The following is a 14,908-nucleotide window of genomic DNA, read 5'->3' on the forward strand; positions in this document are numbered from 1 at the left end:
ACTGCGCCCAATCCAGGCCCAGGACCACTGCACCCAATCCCAGCCCATAACCACTGCGCCCAATCCAGGCCCAGAACCACTGCACCCAATCCCGGCCCACAACCACTGCGCCCAATCCAGGCCCAGAACCAGCAGCACTTGAGGGCAAGGGCTGAGCCCCACAGGTGATTGCTCTGCATTCAGGATCTACCCCCAGGACTTGCAGAGCCCCGAGAATGTTCACCAGATAAGAAAAACAGTGTGGCGCTGAGCGAAAGGATCAAGGAGGGGGTAGAGAAAGGTGATGTTCGCTTCCTCGTGTGAGCTCCTTGGTTTCCGCATGTATAGACTGTGCAGCAATAACCCAAGGAACACACGGGTCCCTGTGAGGAAAGAAAGGCAACGACGACCTGTGTGGTCAGCTTTATGGCCTGAGGGCTCAGTCCCTTAGGGGCTACGTCACCCTACCTCCCCGACCCTGTTTCCTCCAGTTCATTTGCATTGGATTCGCTTTCTCCTCAGTCGTCCCCGACCCGCTTCCGAGGGGCTCTGCCCAGAGGACCACCACCCCGGCCCGGTACCAGTGCATCAGGGGGTCCTCGCCCTCCTATCCCCTACCTAGGAGGAAGAAGGTGACTGTGAAGAGAAAGTAGTGTTTCTGGTGCCAGGAAGGGGTTGAGGGAAGGCCAGGAGGATAAAGCTCAGGAAGAAGGACAGAAGAAGGGCGACGATCACGAAAATCCGACCAAATGTAAAATGGTCTGAATTAGGAAGGGAGAGGGGAGAAAGGCCAGCAGCTCCCTCTGGGGTCCCCTTCCTTCCTGGGTCTGAGTTCCTAGAATGCTAAAGAAGCAGGGCACAGACTTCAAGGTGGGAGCCAAGGGCACCTGGTGGGAAGCGGAGGGAGCCGCAGAAAGATCTAGAATAGCGATTCTAGAATGGTGATTCCAGCTGGGCTGGTGTCTCCCCCAGAGGCCTGACGCCCCACTGGGCCCCCATGGGGTGGAAAGAGGGGCCGACAATTCCTGGGAGGGACGGGATCAGTGTGGGGCCCTCCCATTCCAGGGCAGAACTTACTCCATCTTGATGAAGGAATCCGGCCCGTGACGTCACCGCTGCAGATGGCCAAGAGGGCGCTGAACGGGACGGGGGCAGTGCCCGGGACCTCTACCCTCACCCAGGTGGAGAGGTTGAAGGCCCACCACAGCAGGGCCGAGCCCGCGAAGGTGCCCACCAGGATGGGGACGCGGGTACGGCCTATCCCACACTTCACACAAAAGGGTGCTGACTGGAAAAACGTGAGGGGAAGGCACACGAGTTAGATTTTCTCACTTCCTTTGGGGTTTCTCCCCATCCTTAAACCGCCATCCAAGTCCCATTTCCTCTCAGCCTGCAGAGTTCTGCCTCCTCCCTCCCGGCCCTGTCCCCTCCTGTCTCTGTGCCCTGGCCGGCAGGGCTGAAGAGCCTTCCCCTCACTGGAACCCTGCACGGGCCCTCACAGCCTTGCATTGTTACTACGCTTCTTCTGGGTGTCCCTGGGCTGGAAGTCCCTGGAGGACAAGAGCCCCGACTTAACCTCCCATCACACTCTGCCCAGTGCTTTACATGCAAGAAGATCTCAGCCAATACCTGTTGACAGAAAGGGGGAAAAAAAAATAGCAGACGTGAAATCCATTCCTCGGTGATGTCGAGAGAAGTCAAGTTTTTTTCTGATGCTCAGCTTTCCCTGGCACGGTCGTCGCCTCTTGTCCCCTGTCTTCCTGCTGACGGTCCCGGCTTACCTTTTCTCTTATTTCTTCTTTTAATCGTTCTGTTTCAGCTTTAATCCTGTGACATCCTAACCTCTTCAAGAGTAGAAGCTTGTGGTCCTCTCCCTTGGCGGTCCCTTGGTAGGGACACTCGGTGACATCCTAAGTATGTGAACTCTACCTTCCTCTCTGCTGTCTCTGTTTGAAAAAACAAAAAACAAAAAACATAGCAGGGGCCCCCGGTTGGCTCAGTCGGTTAAGCATCCGACTCTGACTCCGGTCGCGATCTCACAGTTTGTGAATTTGAGCCCCGCATCCACAGAGCCCGCTTCAGATCCTCTGTCCCCCTCTCTCTGCTCCTCCCCTGACCGTGCTTTCTCTCCCCCAAATCAATAAAACATTAAAAAAAAAAAACCAAACCTATATCATTTCCCAGGGCGCCTGGTTGGCTCCGTTGTGGAGCATGTGGCTCTTGATCTTGCGGTTGTGAGTTCGAGCCCCATCGTGAGTATAGACGTTATTTAAAAAAAAAAAAAATCATTTCCCACACCTCTCCACCCGGCCATGTCTTTGTTTTCCTTGGCACTCGTGTACCTCAAAAGTTACGGCTTGTGTCCTTCGTTCTAACGTCTAATACTGACTAGGCAGGAACACTGCATTCCTGTACAAGACTGAAGGGGGCGTGAGAGAGATTACAGGATAATCAGGGAGATACCTGGGGAGATAAAAGTGGAAAACAGTTTTGTGTTAAGGGCGCACTGGTCAGACTGCCCACTTCCGCCCTTCGTCAGAATACTGTTAGCCCACGTGACACCTTTGGCCCCTGCCCCCACTGACTAGCACGCTGCTTGGCCAATGGTGGACACTCGGCAAGTTTGTTGACGAAGGAATTGATGAGTAAGTAAATATAAAGAATAAGGAGAGGACGACGCAGAGGGCTGCTAAGAACCTCTCTGGAAGCTTTTAAAATGCAAATTCTGGGAAGGCCAGGACTATCTTGTCCATTCTATTCATTTCAGTGTTCTGAGCCCTAATGTACTGTCTGTCACGAGGCAGGTGCTACATAAATATTTTTGGAACGAATGAATGATCCAGGAACACAAGACTCCTCCTCGGGGTGGAGGGATTTGTCACGTTCACTCAGCTGACCTTTCCTGTTAGGTATACACTATGCCAAAACGTTTAAAAATTCAGTTGGAATTTTGTCGAGTGTGCAGTACATTTCTAGCTCAGAACTATAGGTTTTTGTATGAGTCCATTGTACAATTAAGAGGATAGTCTGCTCATGCCAGTGGCCGGGGAAAGAAGGGATTTTTGTGGCGGGAAATCAGATGTAATTCGACAAGGTAAAGATCGCTTTTGACGACCACGTGCACGTGGAGACCCAATCCTGAGACTCAGGGAGAGTAGACATGGCAAGGTCTTTAAGTTTCAAGGTTGGCGGGAGCTCCATTGGAAAGGGCAACATATTTTCTTGGCTCAATGGCCCCAGGGAGTGTGATTCTTGAGTGCAGCTCAGTACTATGGGGTGGGGTCCACACACAGATTCCAAACCTTTCCCAACCAGAGATCTACAGCTGAGCTGATCTAATCTATAGAAAACAGATGACCACCAGTCACCATTTTCTCAAAGGGTGGCACCCAAATAGTTCCATTCTAGATGCCTTAGGAGAGGTTAATTCATGACCTCCAGTGGACACCTTAGTGCACGAGGCTGACTTAGGTTAGTCTGAGAAAAGATGGACCAAGGCTCAGTCTCCTACACATTTCCCACGTGAGAAAAGCTTAGGATTTTCTCAGGGTCTATGTAGCTCTAAAAAATAATTCTTTGAGTTAGTAGCTTCAGTGCCCAGATCCTCGGGTGCCCAGATCCCCTTTATCTTGTGGAAGACAGTGGGACATTACTTAGTGCTCTTAAGTTCCGTGGTAATCTTGTATCTGAGTTGGAGGACACCTTTAGGGGCAAATGGTATTTATAAGCTTCCAGAAGACTTCAGGGGCTCTTTTGCCTCCTTTACACTCTAAACACATAGTACCTTTCACATATGACTCAACATTTTTCTATCTTACAGCACAGTTTTTGTTTGTTTTGACATATCATATCCGCATGTACATGACAAGTGGTAATTTAAAAAAAAGAAGAAGAAAGGAAAGTGTCGGGGATAGAAACGGCCAGCTAACTCCACATAATCTGTCTCCCACGTCACCCACCCCCAAGAAAGACCCCGCACTCCGGGTAAACGTAAAGGCACACACACACACACACACACACACACACAACCTGGAGCTAGCCCCTCCCTCCAACCACTCATCTCACAACTCTCCTAGCTCTGAGGTCTTTAACGTAGTTAGATATTTTGAAAACCTAGTTGAACGTGGCGTTGGGACACCGGGAACTTGGGGGAGCCGATCTCGGACCTGTTCCGGCTGTTTGTCCCGGGAAGTTCCCATGTCCTGCCCCGGGGAGGGACGCCGGGGGTGGAAGGAGCCCCGGGCTCCGGCGACAGGTCGCGGGTCACTCGGCTGCAGCGGGCAGCCCCGCACGCGCCCTCTGGCGGCCGCGAGCATCCTCGGGTGTCCACCAGGTGCTGGGACACCGCGGGGGGGGGGGGGGGGGGGGGGGGGGGGGGGGGTCGGCCTCCGTGCGCCCCCCCACCCCCGCCACCGGCCAGCCCTGCGCGTGGAGCGCGGTCCTGGGGGGCCCGTCGGGGTCGCCCGAGCGCGTGCACCTGTGTGTCCCTGGAAGCAGCCGCCGCCGTTTCCGCGAGCAGAGCGCCCTCCGCGCCTTCGGGCCCCGGGCGGGGTGGCAGAGGAACCCGCTCCGCCTGGGCGCGCGGGGACAGCGCGGGACGCGCGGGCTGGGCTCGCTTCCCGCCGGCGGACGCCCCCGCGTAGGCCGTGTAGCTAGCGACCGGAAGTGGGGAGCAGGTGCTCCAGTGGCGCAATCGGTTAGCGCGCGGTACTTATACAGCAGTATGTGTGCGGGTGATGCCGAGGTTGTGAGTTCGATCCTCACCTGGAGCATCGTTTTCCGCCCAGAGGCGGCCTCCCTCCGGAGAGACCCTTTCCTGCCTCCTTAGGCCCTTGGGGACTACATCCCACCGTCTTCGATGTGTTTGAATTTGTTGGATAGCAAGTATCCTCCCGGTTCTCCTTCGCGCTTTTGAAACAGAACAATGTGAAGAAGGGTTTACAGAGCGAGTCTGTTGTGCTGCGGTGACTTAGCTTCTCTCTTTAGCCCCACCCTGCCCTTCCTGCACCCCCCTTCCCACTTTGCTCTAAAGACGATGGCTCCTGGGGAGCCCCCGGCACATACTCAGAAAGTGCTGAGCAACTTGCCTGCTGTGACGAGCCCTGAACTCCATTAGAGGGAACTCAGAAGTGAGACATTTCCTGCCGGATGAAAATTCCAGCTTCGGGAACAATGAGATGCTGATTTCTGATTTCTGAAGACAGCATCACCTCTAGTATCCCCCCGCCCCCACTTTACCCTGATGAACCAACAACCATGGAAGGTTGAGCAGCTCTGGTCACCTGAGAAGCAGAACCTGGCATCCCCATATTATCCAGCTGTCTGGGCCTGGAACAGGACGAGCGATGATGACATCCAGAAACCAGAAATCTGCAGACCAACACTGCAGGAATAAGCAGATTGCTGTGCACGAGGTAGGTAGGAAGTAGGTAGTGATTTTGACTTAGAAATATGCGGCTTCCCCCCCCCCCCCCGCCGCCCCCATGAAACAAGAAGCCCACCTGGTCATGGATCTTATCACACCTCCTCACTCTGCCCCAAAGGGTAAATTGAACTAGGTAATTTGGAGTACTTTTCCCAGCTGTAAAGATGATCCCAAACCTGAGCGCATGTATGTCCCACCCGCAACAGGATGCAGAAAATAGTACATGGAATGAAACGGAGCCCAGAGAACTCTCCCTTGAAATCTGGATTCCTAAACGTGTCCTGCATGCGTCTGGACATTGTACAGTCACAGAATGGTCTTCCTGGGGAAGCGTAGGGAAGTCCCATCCAGGAAAGCACCAGATAATAATAAAAATGGACACTTTCACACTTCATAGCTTTTGCTAAGCCACCGGAGTACCTTGGAGACTGTCAAAGTCTAATCTTCAAGTATCTATGGAGATTAAATGGCAGAGATTTATTTAGGTTGTTAATGAGGAAATGGACAGTAAACTAGTTCAAGTGACAGTAGAAGAGACTGGTAAATGCATTATCAGTGGGGGAAAAAAAAGAATGTTCAAATAATATACCAAAATTGAGTGAAAAACTAGCTAATGTCCCACAGAACAGCAAAAAGTATAATCTTTGGGGTTATTTTCCAAAAGACAGAAACTAGTTGCATTTCTGCTGGACAAGAATCATTTGAAATTAATCAGTCTTCTGCAGGATAACATTTAACTTTATGGCGTCTAAGCCCTAGAGTAGCAATATCCGAGAAAATCGGTTGCCCCTTAGGTGGGCATGTTGAACATGCTCTAATATAATTTTGAAAGCATATTCTGTAATCTTTTCGCCTTCTTTTCAAGATTTGGATCATTTTTCTTCCCAGATCTAGCATCCTAATTCAATTCTTTGGTCTCTGCCTCCATTCAGTTGGCCGCATGATGGTCAAGACGTCTCATGGTGCAAAAAGTTGCTTTTTGTTAAAGCACAGGGACAGGACCAGTAGGCAGAAAGAGCTGCGCAGGGGTTGTGAGGAGTGACTGATTATATACTTTTTAGTTAGTGGGGGTGAGGGATAAGTAAGTCTCCAAGGACTTGGTGTGTGTTGAAAGTGAGATTTACAGGATCTTGGAGGGGTGGCAGTTGTCAAGATAGGGTTACCCTTTATTGTCTAGTAAAGCATGAGTCATGAGAAGCTGTAGGCATGTCATGCTCTGCATGTCTCCAGTGCGCATCAGTGGGCCACGTGTTGTCAGATAATTCATTTTTGGTTACTTTCTGCCGGCCTTTGCTTTCCTCATCAGATCTTATTGAACATCTGCCCAATAGGTATGTTTTGAAAAGTGAGTTGTGTCCTCAATGGTAAGCGGTTATTTCCATAAAGAACTGTTGTGATGCTATTGAAACCACTCTGGTGATACTCAACCTGGAATGTTTCGCTAGATGTTGGTAGGCAGCTACAGAAGAAAGGAGAGAGTGGTTAGCTACTCTCCCCAACGCGCTAAGCTGTCATGATAGCAGACCTGCGACGAAATTCTGCACGTATATGATCATTTATTGGGAAGCAAGCAAGAAAGAGTCATCAGATCTGTTCTGTAAGTTCAGCAAAGTTCCTGTGTTTTTGTTGTTGTTTTCTTGCTTGTGTAGCTCCAAAACTACCTTTAAAAAACTGAGGTATAATTGACATACAACAGTGAGTTCATTTCAGATGTACAACATAATGATTCAATAGTTGTGTATATTGCAAAATGATCACCCCAGTAAGTCTAGTGAACATCCGTTACCATACTTAGGTGCAGTTTTTTTCCTTTGATAAGTACTTTGATGATTCCCTCTCTTAGCAACTTCCATATATGCAATGAAGAATTAACTATAGTCGCTATTCTGCACATTACATCCCCATGACTCATTTATTTTATAGCTGGAAATTTGTACCTTTGAACTTCCTTAACCCATTTTGCCCACCCCCACCTTCCACCTCTGTCAACCACCAACCTGATCACCAGCCCGCCCCCCCAAAACTACTTTTCATGAAAAGTTAGCCTGAGGCATATGCAATAATTTTTCAGAGGCAGAATTCAGCCAAACTTCTATCAGAGTCAGGAAAACCAGAACAGACTACAGCTGCTTTAACTCTTATTATCTTTGGATTCTATCTCTTAAATATCTAATTCGCAGTTCTTGGGCACAACTAATTTACCTACTCAGACCACATTTCTGATATCCTAATTAATTAACAAGGACAAATTTCACTAAAGAAAACCAATTTTTAATATGTTAATCATCAGAGCCTCTGGTGTTTGTCACAGATAAGACAAGTATTTTTAGCGGCCACTTCTGTACCGTAGGTTTCTGTTTATGATGCCAGCTCGCCATCCTCCAAAGTGTGATATCTGGGCAGTGGCCTGACGCTAGAATCATTTAAAATCATTAAAAACATTTTTTTCTTTAGCTTATTTATTTATTTTGAGAGAGAGAGAGAGAGAGAGAGAGAGCAGGATCGTAGGAAGGGGAGGGGCACTGAGAGAGAGGGGGAGAGGGAATCCCAAGCAGGCTTCGAGCTCTCGGTGCAGAGCCCGTCCAGGAGCTCGATCCCACGAACCATGAGATCGTGACCTGAGCTGAAATCAAGAGTCAGAATATCAAAACTCTGGAAATAACCTCAGAGTTTCTTCCAGGTCAAAAGATTCATTTAGAATTTGATTTGGGGAAGTTTGAGAAAAGTATCAAAAAAGATTTTAAAGCACTTGATCAAATAGGATCATAGGTCACTGTGAAGCAATACTTTGTTATCTATTTAATCCAAGTGTCAGCAAAAGATTTTAAAGGGAAATACAGGGGCTTACACAGTTGTTAGCAAAAATCAGCTCTTCTAATATTGAGAAGGCTCTATTTTCCTAAGTAATCAAAGACCTGATAAACACAGGAAAATATTTTGGCAAAACATAGAATTTTCTAGGCAGATAACTTTAAATGATAAAAAAAAAAACCTTTTATGATCTCTTACCAAGAGCAGACCAATAGTTCAATAAACTTTGTCTTTTTAACAGACGAAAGAAAATTAAGTTCTAGTTTTACATCAGTGCACGGTTACTATGAAAGCTTAAGAAAAAAAAAAACAACCCTGTAACAAATTCATTCAATCTTATCCAGCTTGATCACATGCAAAATTCCTTTCCCAATGTTCCTTTTTCATAAACCTTCTACAACATTCTATGTCCGTTTTAGTTCATCCCTTGTTCTCTTTCCCATTCAGAAATAACCGGCTTTACTTTAGGACAAAAGTACACTCATTTCTCTCAACAAAAATGCACCTTCATTCCTCCTTCCTATTCTTACCCAAAACAAAAAACTAGAAAGCAAACCAAAAAACCCCAAACAAACAAACAAACCCCACAAAACGCAAACACCCACATCATATTTTCCTTGCAATGTTGAACTATTTCTAGTAGCTTTCATTACATATATTGTTAGAATGCTTAACTTTTAGAAATCTTCATTTCTAGTGAAAACCAAACAGTAAGCAATTGTGAACCATTACACCAGCATTCTTTAGATTGGGAAATTTATGAATACGTTTCATAATTTCTAGAAGCATATGCCTTTTAAAATTTTCCAACGTAGCACCAACATATCCAAAAATCTTTTAGTTTCTCTGTAATAAGAAGCCATAGGTAGATGAACCTATGTTCAATAAGTAATGCTTCAGTATCTTATCTTATTTGGAAATGATCTAGATGTTTAATGACTATCATCTCATTTAACTTAGCGAAAATCTAAGGTTTTAAGTTACCAAAAAGATTTTTTTAATAGACATAAATATTGCTGAAAAACTTACTTATGTACTTTTCCCTTACATCTACTTAATTCACTTGCTCTTAATTATGTTTAGGTTTAGTTATGAACATTTCACAAGACATTAAACAGCTAACCATCATTTTTAAGTTCTTTTTCTTGCCGACAAATTCTGTAACGGAGAAAACATGAGCTTATTTGATTTGTAGTAAACCCAGAGAGAATAAAAGTATTCTATTTAATGCTGGCAACTCTAAAAACGTCTCTTCTAGTTAAATCCACAAACTTCAGACAGCTTTTATTATAGATTGATCCTAGACCATGTGAACTGAAAAAACATCCAGGTTAAGTTTCTATTATATTTCTGATAATTTCGATAAGTGCTTTTCTTAATCCTCTTTTACAAATTAATTTTGCTAGTACTATCTGGAGGTAGAAAATACCACATACGTACTGATGAAGAATGTACAGATAGATGCGGAGACCTTATTGTTCTAAAGTTTTAAGCCATGAGGCGTGTATAATGATGCAAAACTCACTAGTTCATAAGCGAATGGCTGGATCCAAACTCTTTTGGCAGATGGAATAAATTGAGGTTAACCGCTCAGATGGCGGTGACACTTTTTCTACTAATATTTGTGGAGAGGACACCAAGGATTTGTATTCGTCCTTGACAAGTAACCTCACGGCGGCTGTGGGTAGATTTTTGGCAAGGGGGCTCCCACAGCCATTTGTATTTTTAAAAGGCCTGCCACCTGGCCCTGTTTTCCTTCCGTCTTAGGAACTGGGGATGATGTAGATAAGATTTCTTGAAGAAGTTATAAGCCTTTTGAGATAAATAGGGAAGGTTTGGGCTGGTAGGCATGAACGGGTAGAGAACTTGAACTGCCTCTAGAACTGTTTCTCATTTTATAAGAGTTGTAAGATAAGGGTGATTGCTCTCAATTTGTCAAAGAACCGGGTCGTAACTTAAATGACATCACAGATCCGTGTCTCCAGCCTCATGACCCACCATTTGCTTCTTTCTGGGTACATAGTTCTAATTTTAATGTGGGGTGGGGGAGACTTTCAAGAATTCCTATCGGGCTCTGAACATCAGCTTCCAATCTGGCCAACGTTTTGGCCACAGATCTACTTAAAAGAAAATTCTTTTAAATATGCTGTCAGTCTTCAGCTTGAACAAACAGTAAATATTTCTGGCAGTATCGAATAACCCCCTCTGAATGTAAGTGGGGGCCCCAAAGAGGTTGCACAGGATACTACCTTCCCGAGATCCAGACCCACTCCCAAAGGCAGCCAAAGAAAGAGCCAACAAGTCTCAAGCAGAGAGGCGGGAAGCCGCAACTCCTCAGAACATAAAATAAGAATGAGGAAGGCAATAACCAATGGGTTTGGATTTGGAAAGGAGGGACAATGTGAAATTTTATTTTCCTTTTTCAACTGGGCACTACAGACAGAGATTCAGAAAAGCTGTTTCTGGTAAGAACTTTTTTTTAACCATTTTTTTACCTTCATTTACCTTTTTTTAACCTTCATTTACTTTTTTTTTTTTTTTTTTTTTTTTTTTTTTTACCATTTACCAATCAAAAACTGGCTTCCAGGATCCCCTCTGCAGACGCTGTTTTCTATCGGAGATTCAGCTTGATTGTTGAAGCGAATAATGTATTTACCAGAAAATCCCTCAGTTTTGTCAGTTCTGGGAGGGGCCCAACTGGGACCATGGAAAGCAGATGTGGAGGTGTCTATAAGGTGATTAATTTAGCCGACTTTGGTTCATGGTCCTGTCAGTGCTGTTCAGACAGCAGATTAGTAGAGTGAGAACTCAAGTTAAGTAGGGTGAAGGGAGCAGTAAGAGTTATGTCAATCTTTTGAATCAGGTACCTCTTGTATCTTTTTCATTTTTTAAAAAAATTTTTTACTGAGAATACACTGAGGGTTGATGGGGGTGGGAGGGAGGGGAGGGTAGGTGAGGGGCATGAAGGAGGGCACCTGTTAGGATGAGCACTGGGTGTTGTATGGAAACCAATTTGACAATAAATTTAATATTAAAAAAACAATAAATTTTTTTAACATTTATTTATTTTTCAGGGAGAGAGAGCACAAGCAGGGGAGGGGCAGAGAGAGAGGGAGACACAGAATCCAAAGGAGGTTCCAGGCTCTGAGCTGTCAGCACAGAGCCCGACACAGAGCTTGAACCCATGAACGGTAAGATCATGACCAGAGCCGAAGTCAGCCGCTTAACCCACTGAGCCACCCAGGGACCCCATGTCTCTTTCGTTTTTTATCAGCTTTTCGGCAATGAAGCTGTTTTATGGATTTTGAAGCCTTTGCTTGTAAGTGCCCTTCTTAAGTGATCTTATCCAGTTGGAACATTCCTCAGAGTGGTTTCTGTAATTCCACATTATTCAAAAGTTCACCCATTTCCCCAGAAAGGCACAAGAGCCGGGCCCCGGGACCAGGTAGACGGAACCGATCTTACCTCTGGATTCGCTAAGATGTCGTAGTTATGAGGACCCTGTCTTGTGATAGCCGTTGTAAAACACCAGCAGTCAATGTGTTTTCTCCCCTTTTGAACAGGGCGGGTGGCCGAAGGAAGCTCCAGAAAACAGAAACAAAAGAGTACTCATCGGGAAAAGTGACGCCTTTATAAAAACCAAGAGGACGAGGCTCTTAAGTAGATTCCACCTGAAGCCTGGAGAGCTCGAAATGCAAGGAGAGCAGAGCTGGAGGGCAGGAGAGAACTGACCTCACACTCCAGGCTTGGGAGAAAGCAGTGAGCTCAGTGGGCTCGGTGGGTGTTGGCACCTGTTTGCTCGCCAGCCCTGGAGCTGTGAGGGGGCTTCGCTGGATCCCACTTCTCCGACACCAAGGGATGGCGACCTCAAAAATCAAAACGGCTGGTTATTTTATTAGCAAAATGGGCTGATGTGGGGAAAGCCAGGAATCACAACGCGGGACCAGCAACCTGTGGAAACACCAGCGGCACGTCCGGAGAGACAAGGGGCAGGCTGGTTTCATCAGGTTTTAGGAGCAAACCGGGGAGGATTGATGTGCACAGAAGTTCACTGGAGAAGAACGAGAGTTTGAGGCCGCGGAGGTCTCTCCTTGGCTGCAAGCGTGGTTAGTGCGTCGTTTCTGGGCGCGGCGGGGTCCTCCTTGGTGGGGAGGAGGGGCGTGCTGCATTCTAAACTGGGGTTTCCTTTATTCACTTTCACACACACACACACACACACACACACACACACGCCGTGCCCGTAGTGCAGCACTGGGGGCCAGGGCTTTGGGGGACACAGCCCCTGAGGGGGTGTGGGGGTGTGTGTGCGTGTGTGCGTGTGTGCGTGTGTGTGCGCGCACCGTGCTTTGCGTGCTGACTACATATTGAAGGAACGGCAATAATTGCTCAGGCAAGAACGTCAGAGCCACGTGACAGGGCTGGTGGAATCGAAGGCTGGAAAGAATCTCTTTCCCACTTCCTGCAACACCCGAACAAGCCTCCGATTGCCCAGTACGGGGCCTCTCTTGAAAGCAAAAAGGAAATCTGCTCGTAGAAGCCTCGAGTGATTTGATGCTCTGATGCACGAAGGCAGAAGCGATCCCTAACACGAATCTAACGCTCCGCTCCTGGAGGAGGTGGTGCAGGGTGTACTTTCCCCACATCTCGGCGGGCACTCCGGCGGGGAGGCTGGTGGGAGGCCCTGCTGATCAGCACAAAGGGGCTGAGACTGGCGTAACCGAGCGTTAGAAATAGTTTCATATTTAACACCGTGTGGTCATTGGTCAGGAAGGAGCCGATGCAGAAGGAGAAAATGAAGTCCGCCCAATAAAAGAGAAGGAAACAGGCCATGAGGAGGAGGGCACTCCGCGTAGCTCTCGTCTCTGGGCTGGAATTTCTCTGGGATCTGGAGCTCCGCAGGTGGAGCACACTCTGGCGATGCTGGCACAGACGGAAAGCCATGTACCCGCTGCTCCAGCCCATGAGGCTCTGGGAGATGATGTCCCGCAGCGCCATGAGAGTCAGGAAGAGCCACCTGACGGTCAGCCCGGAGGGCAGCATATGGCAATAGGGGTGGGAGCCAGACGGTGTGATCCCGGACCCGTTGGTGCTCTGGGCGGCTGTGATGTAGGAGAGCAAGTTGGAGCTTATCAGGGAATTCACGATCCAGAAGAGGAGGAGAGAGGGGAGCACTTGCCACGCGGTGTGGGGCTTGAGCTTTCTCCACGAGGAGGTCCTGGGGCTGATGGTGAGGGCCTGGACCACGCTGAGGAGGCAGGTGGTGCACATTGAGAGGCCACGGGCCACTCTCCCCAGATAAAACACGGTTTTGCAAGTAGCAGTGCCCAGGCCATTTCTGAGATGAAAAGATACGGTGATATCTTTGCTCCCTTTGGTACAAATAATGATCGTATTTGCAAAAGCCAGTTGGGCGAGGATAAGGTGTATGGGTTTTTTCTCGGGTCTCGTGAGAAAAGCGTACGCATGTCCCACAAATAGAAAGAGGTTCCCCGCAATTCCGGGTCCAGTAAGAGAAAGCAAGGTTATTCCCCGGATGACCTTACTCCAAATCATCTTCTGACTTCACGCACAAAACTAGGAAGGACTTTGGAGAGACATGAAGAAGTAAAGATGACATAGTTTAGGTCCGGGGCTTTTCTGGGTCTACTCCAGCGAAAAGAACCCTTTCAGTTCCGAAGTGTGTAGATAGATCTACATCCGTAGATGTATATGTTTCTGTCACTCGCATGTCTCCGGTCTCATTCTCCGCTCTCTCTTCTTTTTTCTCCTGTGTCCGTTGATATCAAGATGGTGATACCTATAATTTAAACATCCAGCCTAAACAGCTCTCGTGTAATCCACGCTAGAGCGTCCACCTGCCATTCCCAGAGGTCCTTCTATCCCTGTACACGTACCCCTCGTGTATCAAATGGCCGTGGCGATATGCTTCCCGGGCAACAGCTCAGCGAAGGGCCACAGCACTCAGTCAATTTCCAAGCCGTAACGCTGAGTATCATTTGGATGCCTCCTCCTTCACTACTCCTTCCCAATAAATGACCTCACTGTGAAGGACTGTGCTGGTGCTCCCTCCCCACCCCCCGCCCCGCCTCGCCACCCCCAGGTGCTCTTCCCCAGCACACTTACCGCTCTGATACTGTGAATACTGGGCTAATAGTGGCAGTGTCTCCAAAGAATTGTACTTGGCTAAATGAGAGTGTTTACACAGGGGAGTCTAGTGGCTTGTTCATTTCCTCCAAGGGCGGTAGGAAAGCCTTTCCTCAAGGGGGGCTAACTCTGGTGACCTTGGTGTTCCGGATTTTCCAGATGGGCGGGATACCCCCGTGCCCCCCTCCCCGCCTGTGCTGGTCCCACTCTCCACTTCTCCTGCGGGCAAAATCAAAAAGCAAATCAAAATCAAAAATCAGGAAAATTCTCCCAGCAATTCATCAGAGGAAGAGATTTGGCCCCATGGGATCCAGCCAAAGGCGGACTCAGCCTCTTCCCCTTTGTCAAACGTGGTGATTTTCTCAATCAGAAATGCCCCCACCCTGCGGGCCTAGGTTCCACCACTGTCTCACGTTGTGATTTACAGAACCCGCTCATCACTCTCTCTGTTTATTCTCTTTCTACATCGTAGTCGAGATGAGATCTTGAAACATCAATCCTCCTTCTGCTTCACTTCTTGCAAACCGTACGTGGCTTCACCTGTCAACC

At 47.8% G+C, this 14,908-nt stretch overlaps 1 protein-coding gene and 1 non-coding gene across 2 annotated transcripts; one reads left to right on the forward strand and one right to left on the reverse strand.

Moving 5' to 3' along the window:
• Positions 1-1,156: 1,156 nt before the first annotated feature.
• Positions 1,157-13,778, reverse strand: LOC125918143 (putative vomeronasal receptor-like protein 4; the record flags this gene model as incomplete). The annotated part of the gene is made up of 2 exons (XM_049624187.1): positions 12,848-13,778; positions 1,157-1,267 (listed from the first exon to the last, which is right to left on the reverse strand). Coding segments are annotated over exons 1-2 (1,032 nt in total), but the record flags the coding sequence as incomplete, so codon positions are not given.
• Positions 4,658-4,751, forward strand: TRNAI-UAU (transfer RNA isoleucine (anticodon UAU)). Its single transcript has 2 exons — positions 4,658-4,695; positions 4,716-4,751. It is a non-coding gene; the product is annotated as a tRNA-Ile (tRNA).
• Positions 13,779-14,908: the final 1,130 nt, after the last annotated feature.

Source organism: Panthera uncia, unplaced genomic scaffold (genome assembly GCF_023721935.1).
Source record: "Panthera uncia isolate 11264 unplaced genomic scaffold, Puncia_PCG_1.0 HiC_scaffold_486, whole genome shotgun sequence".
NCBI classification, from domain to species: Eukaryota; Metazoa; Chordata; class Mammalia; order Carnivora; family Felidae; genus Panthera; species Panthera uncia.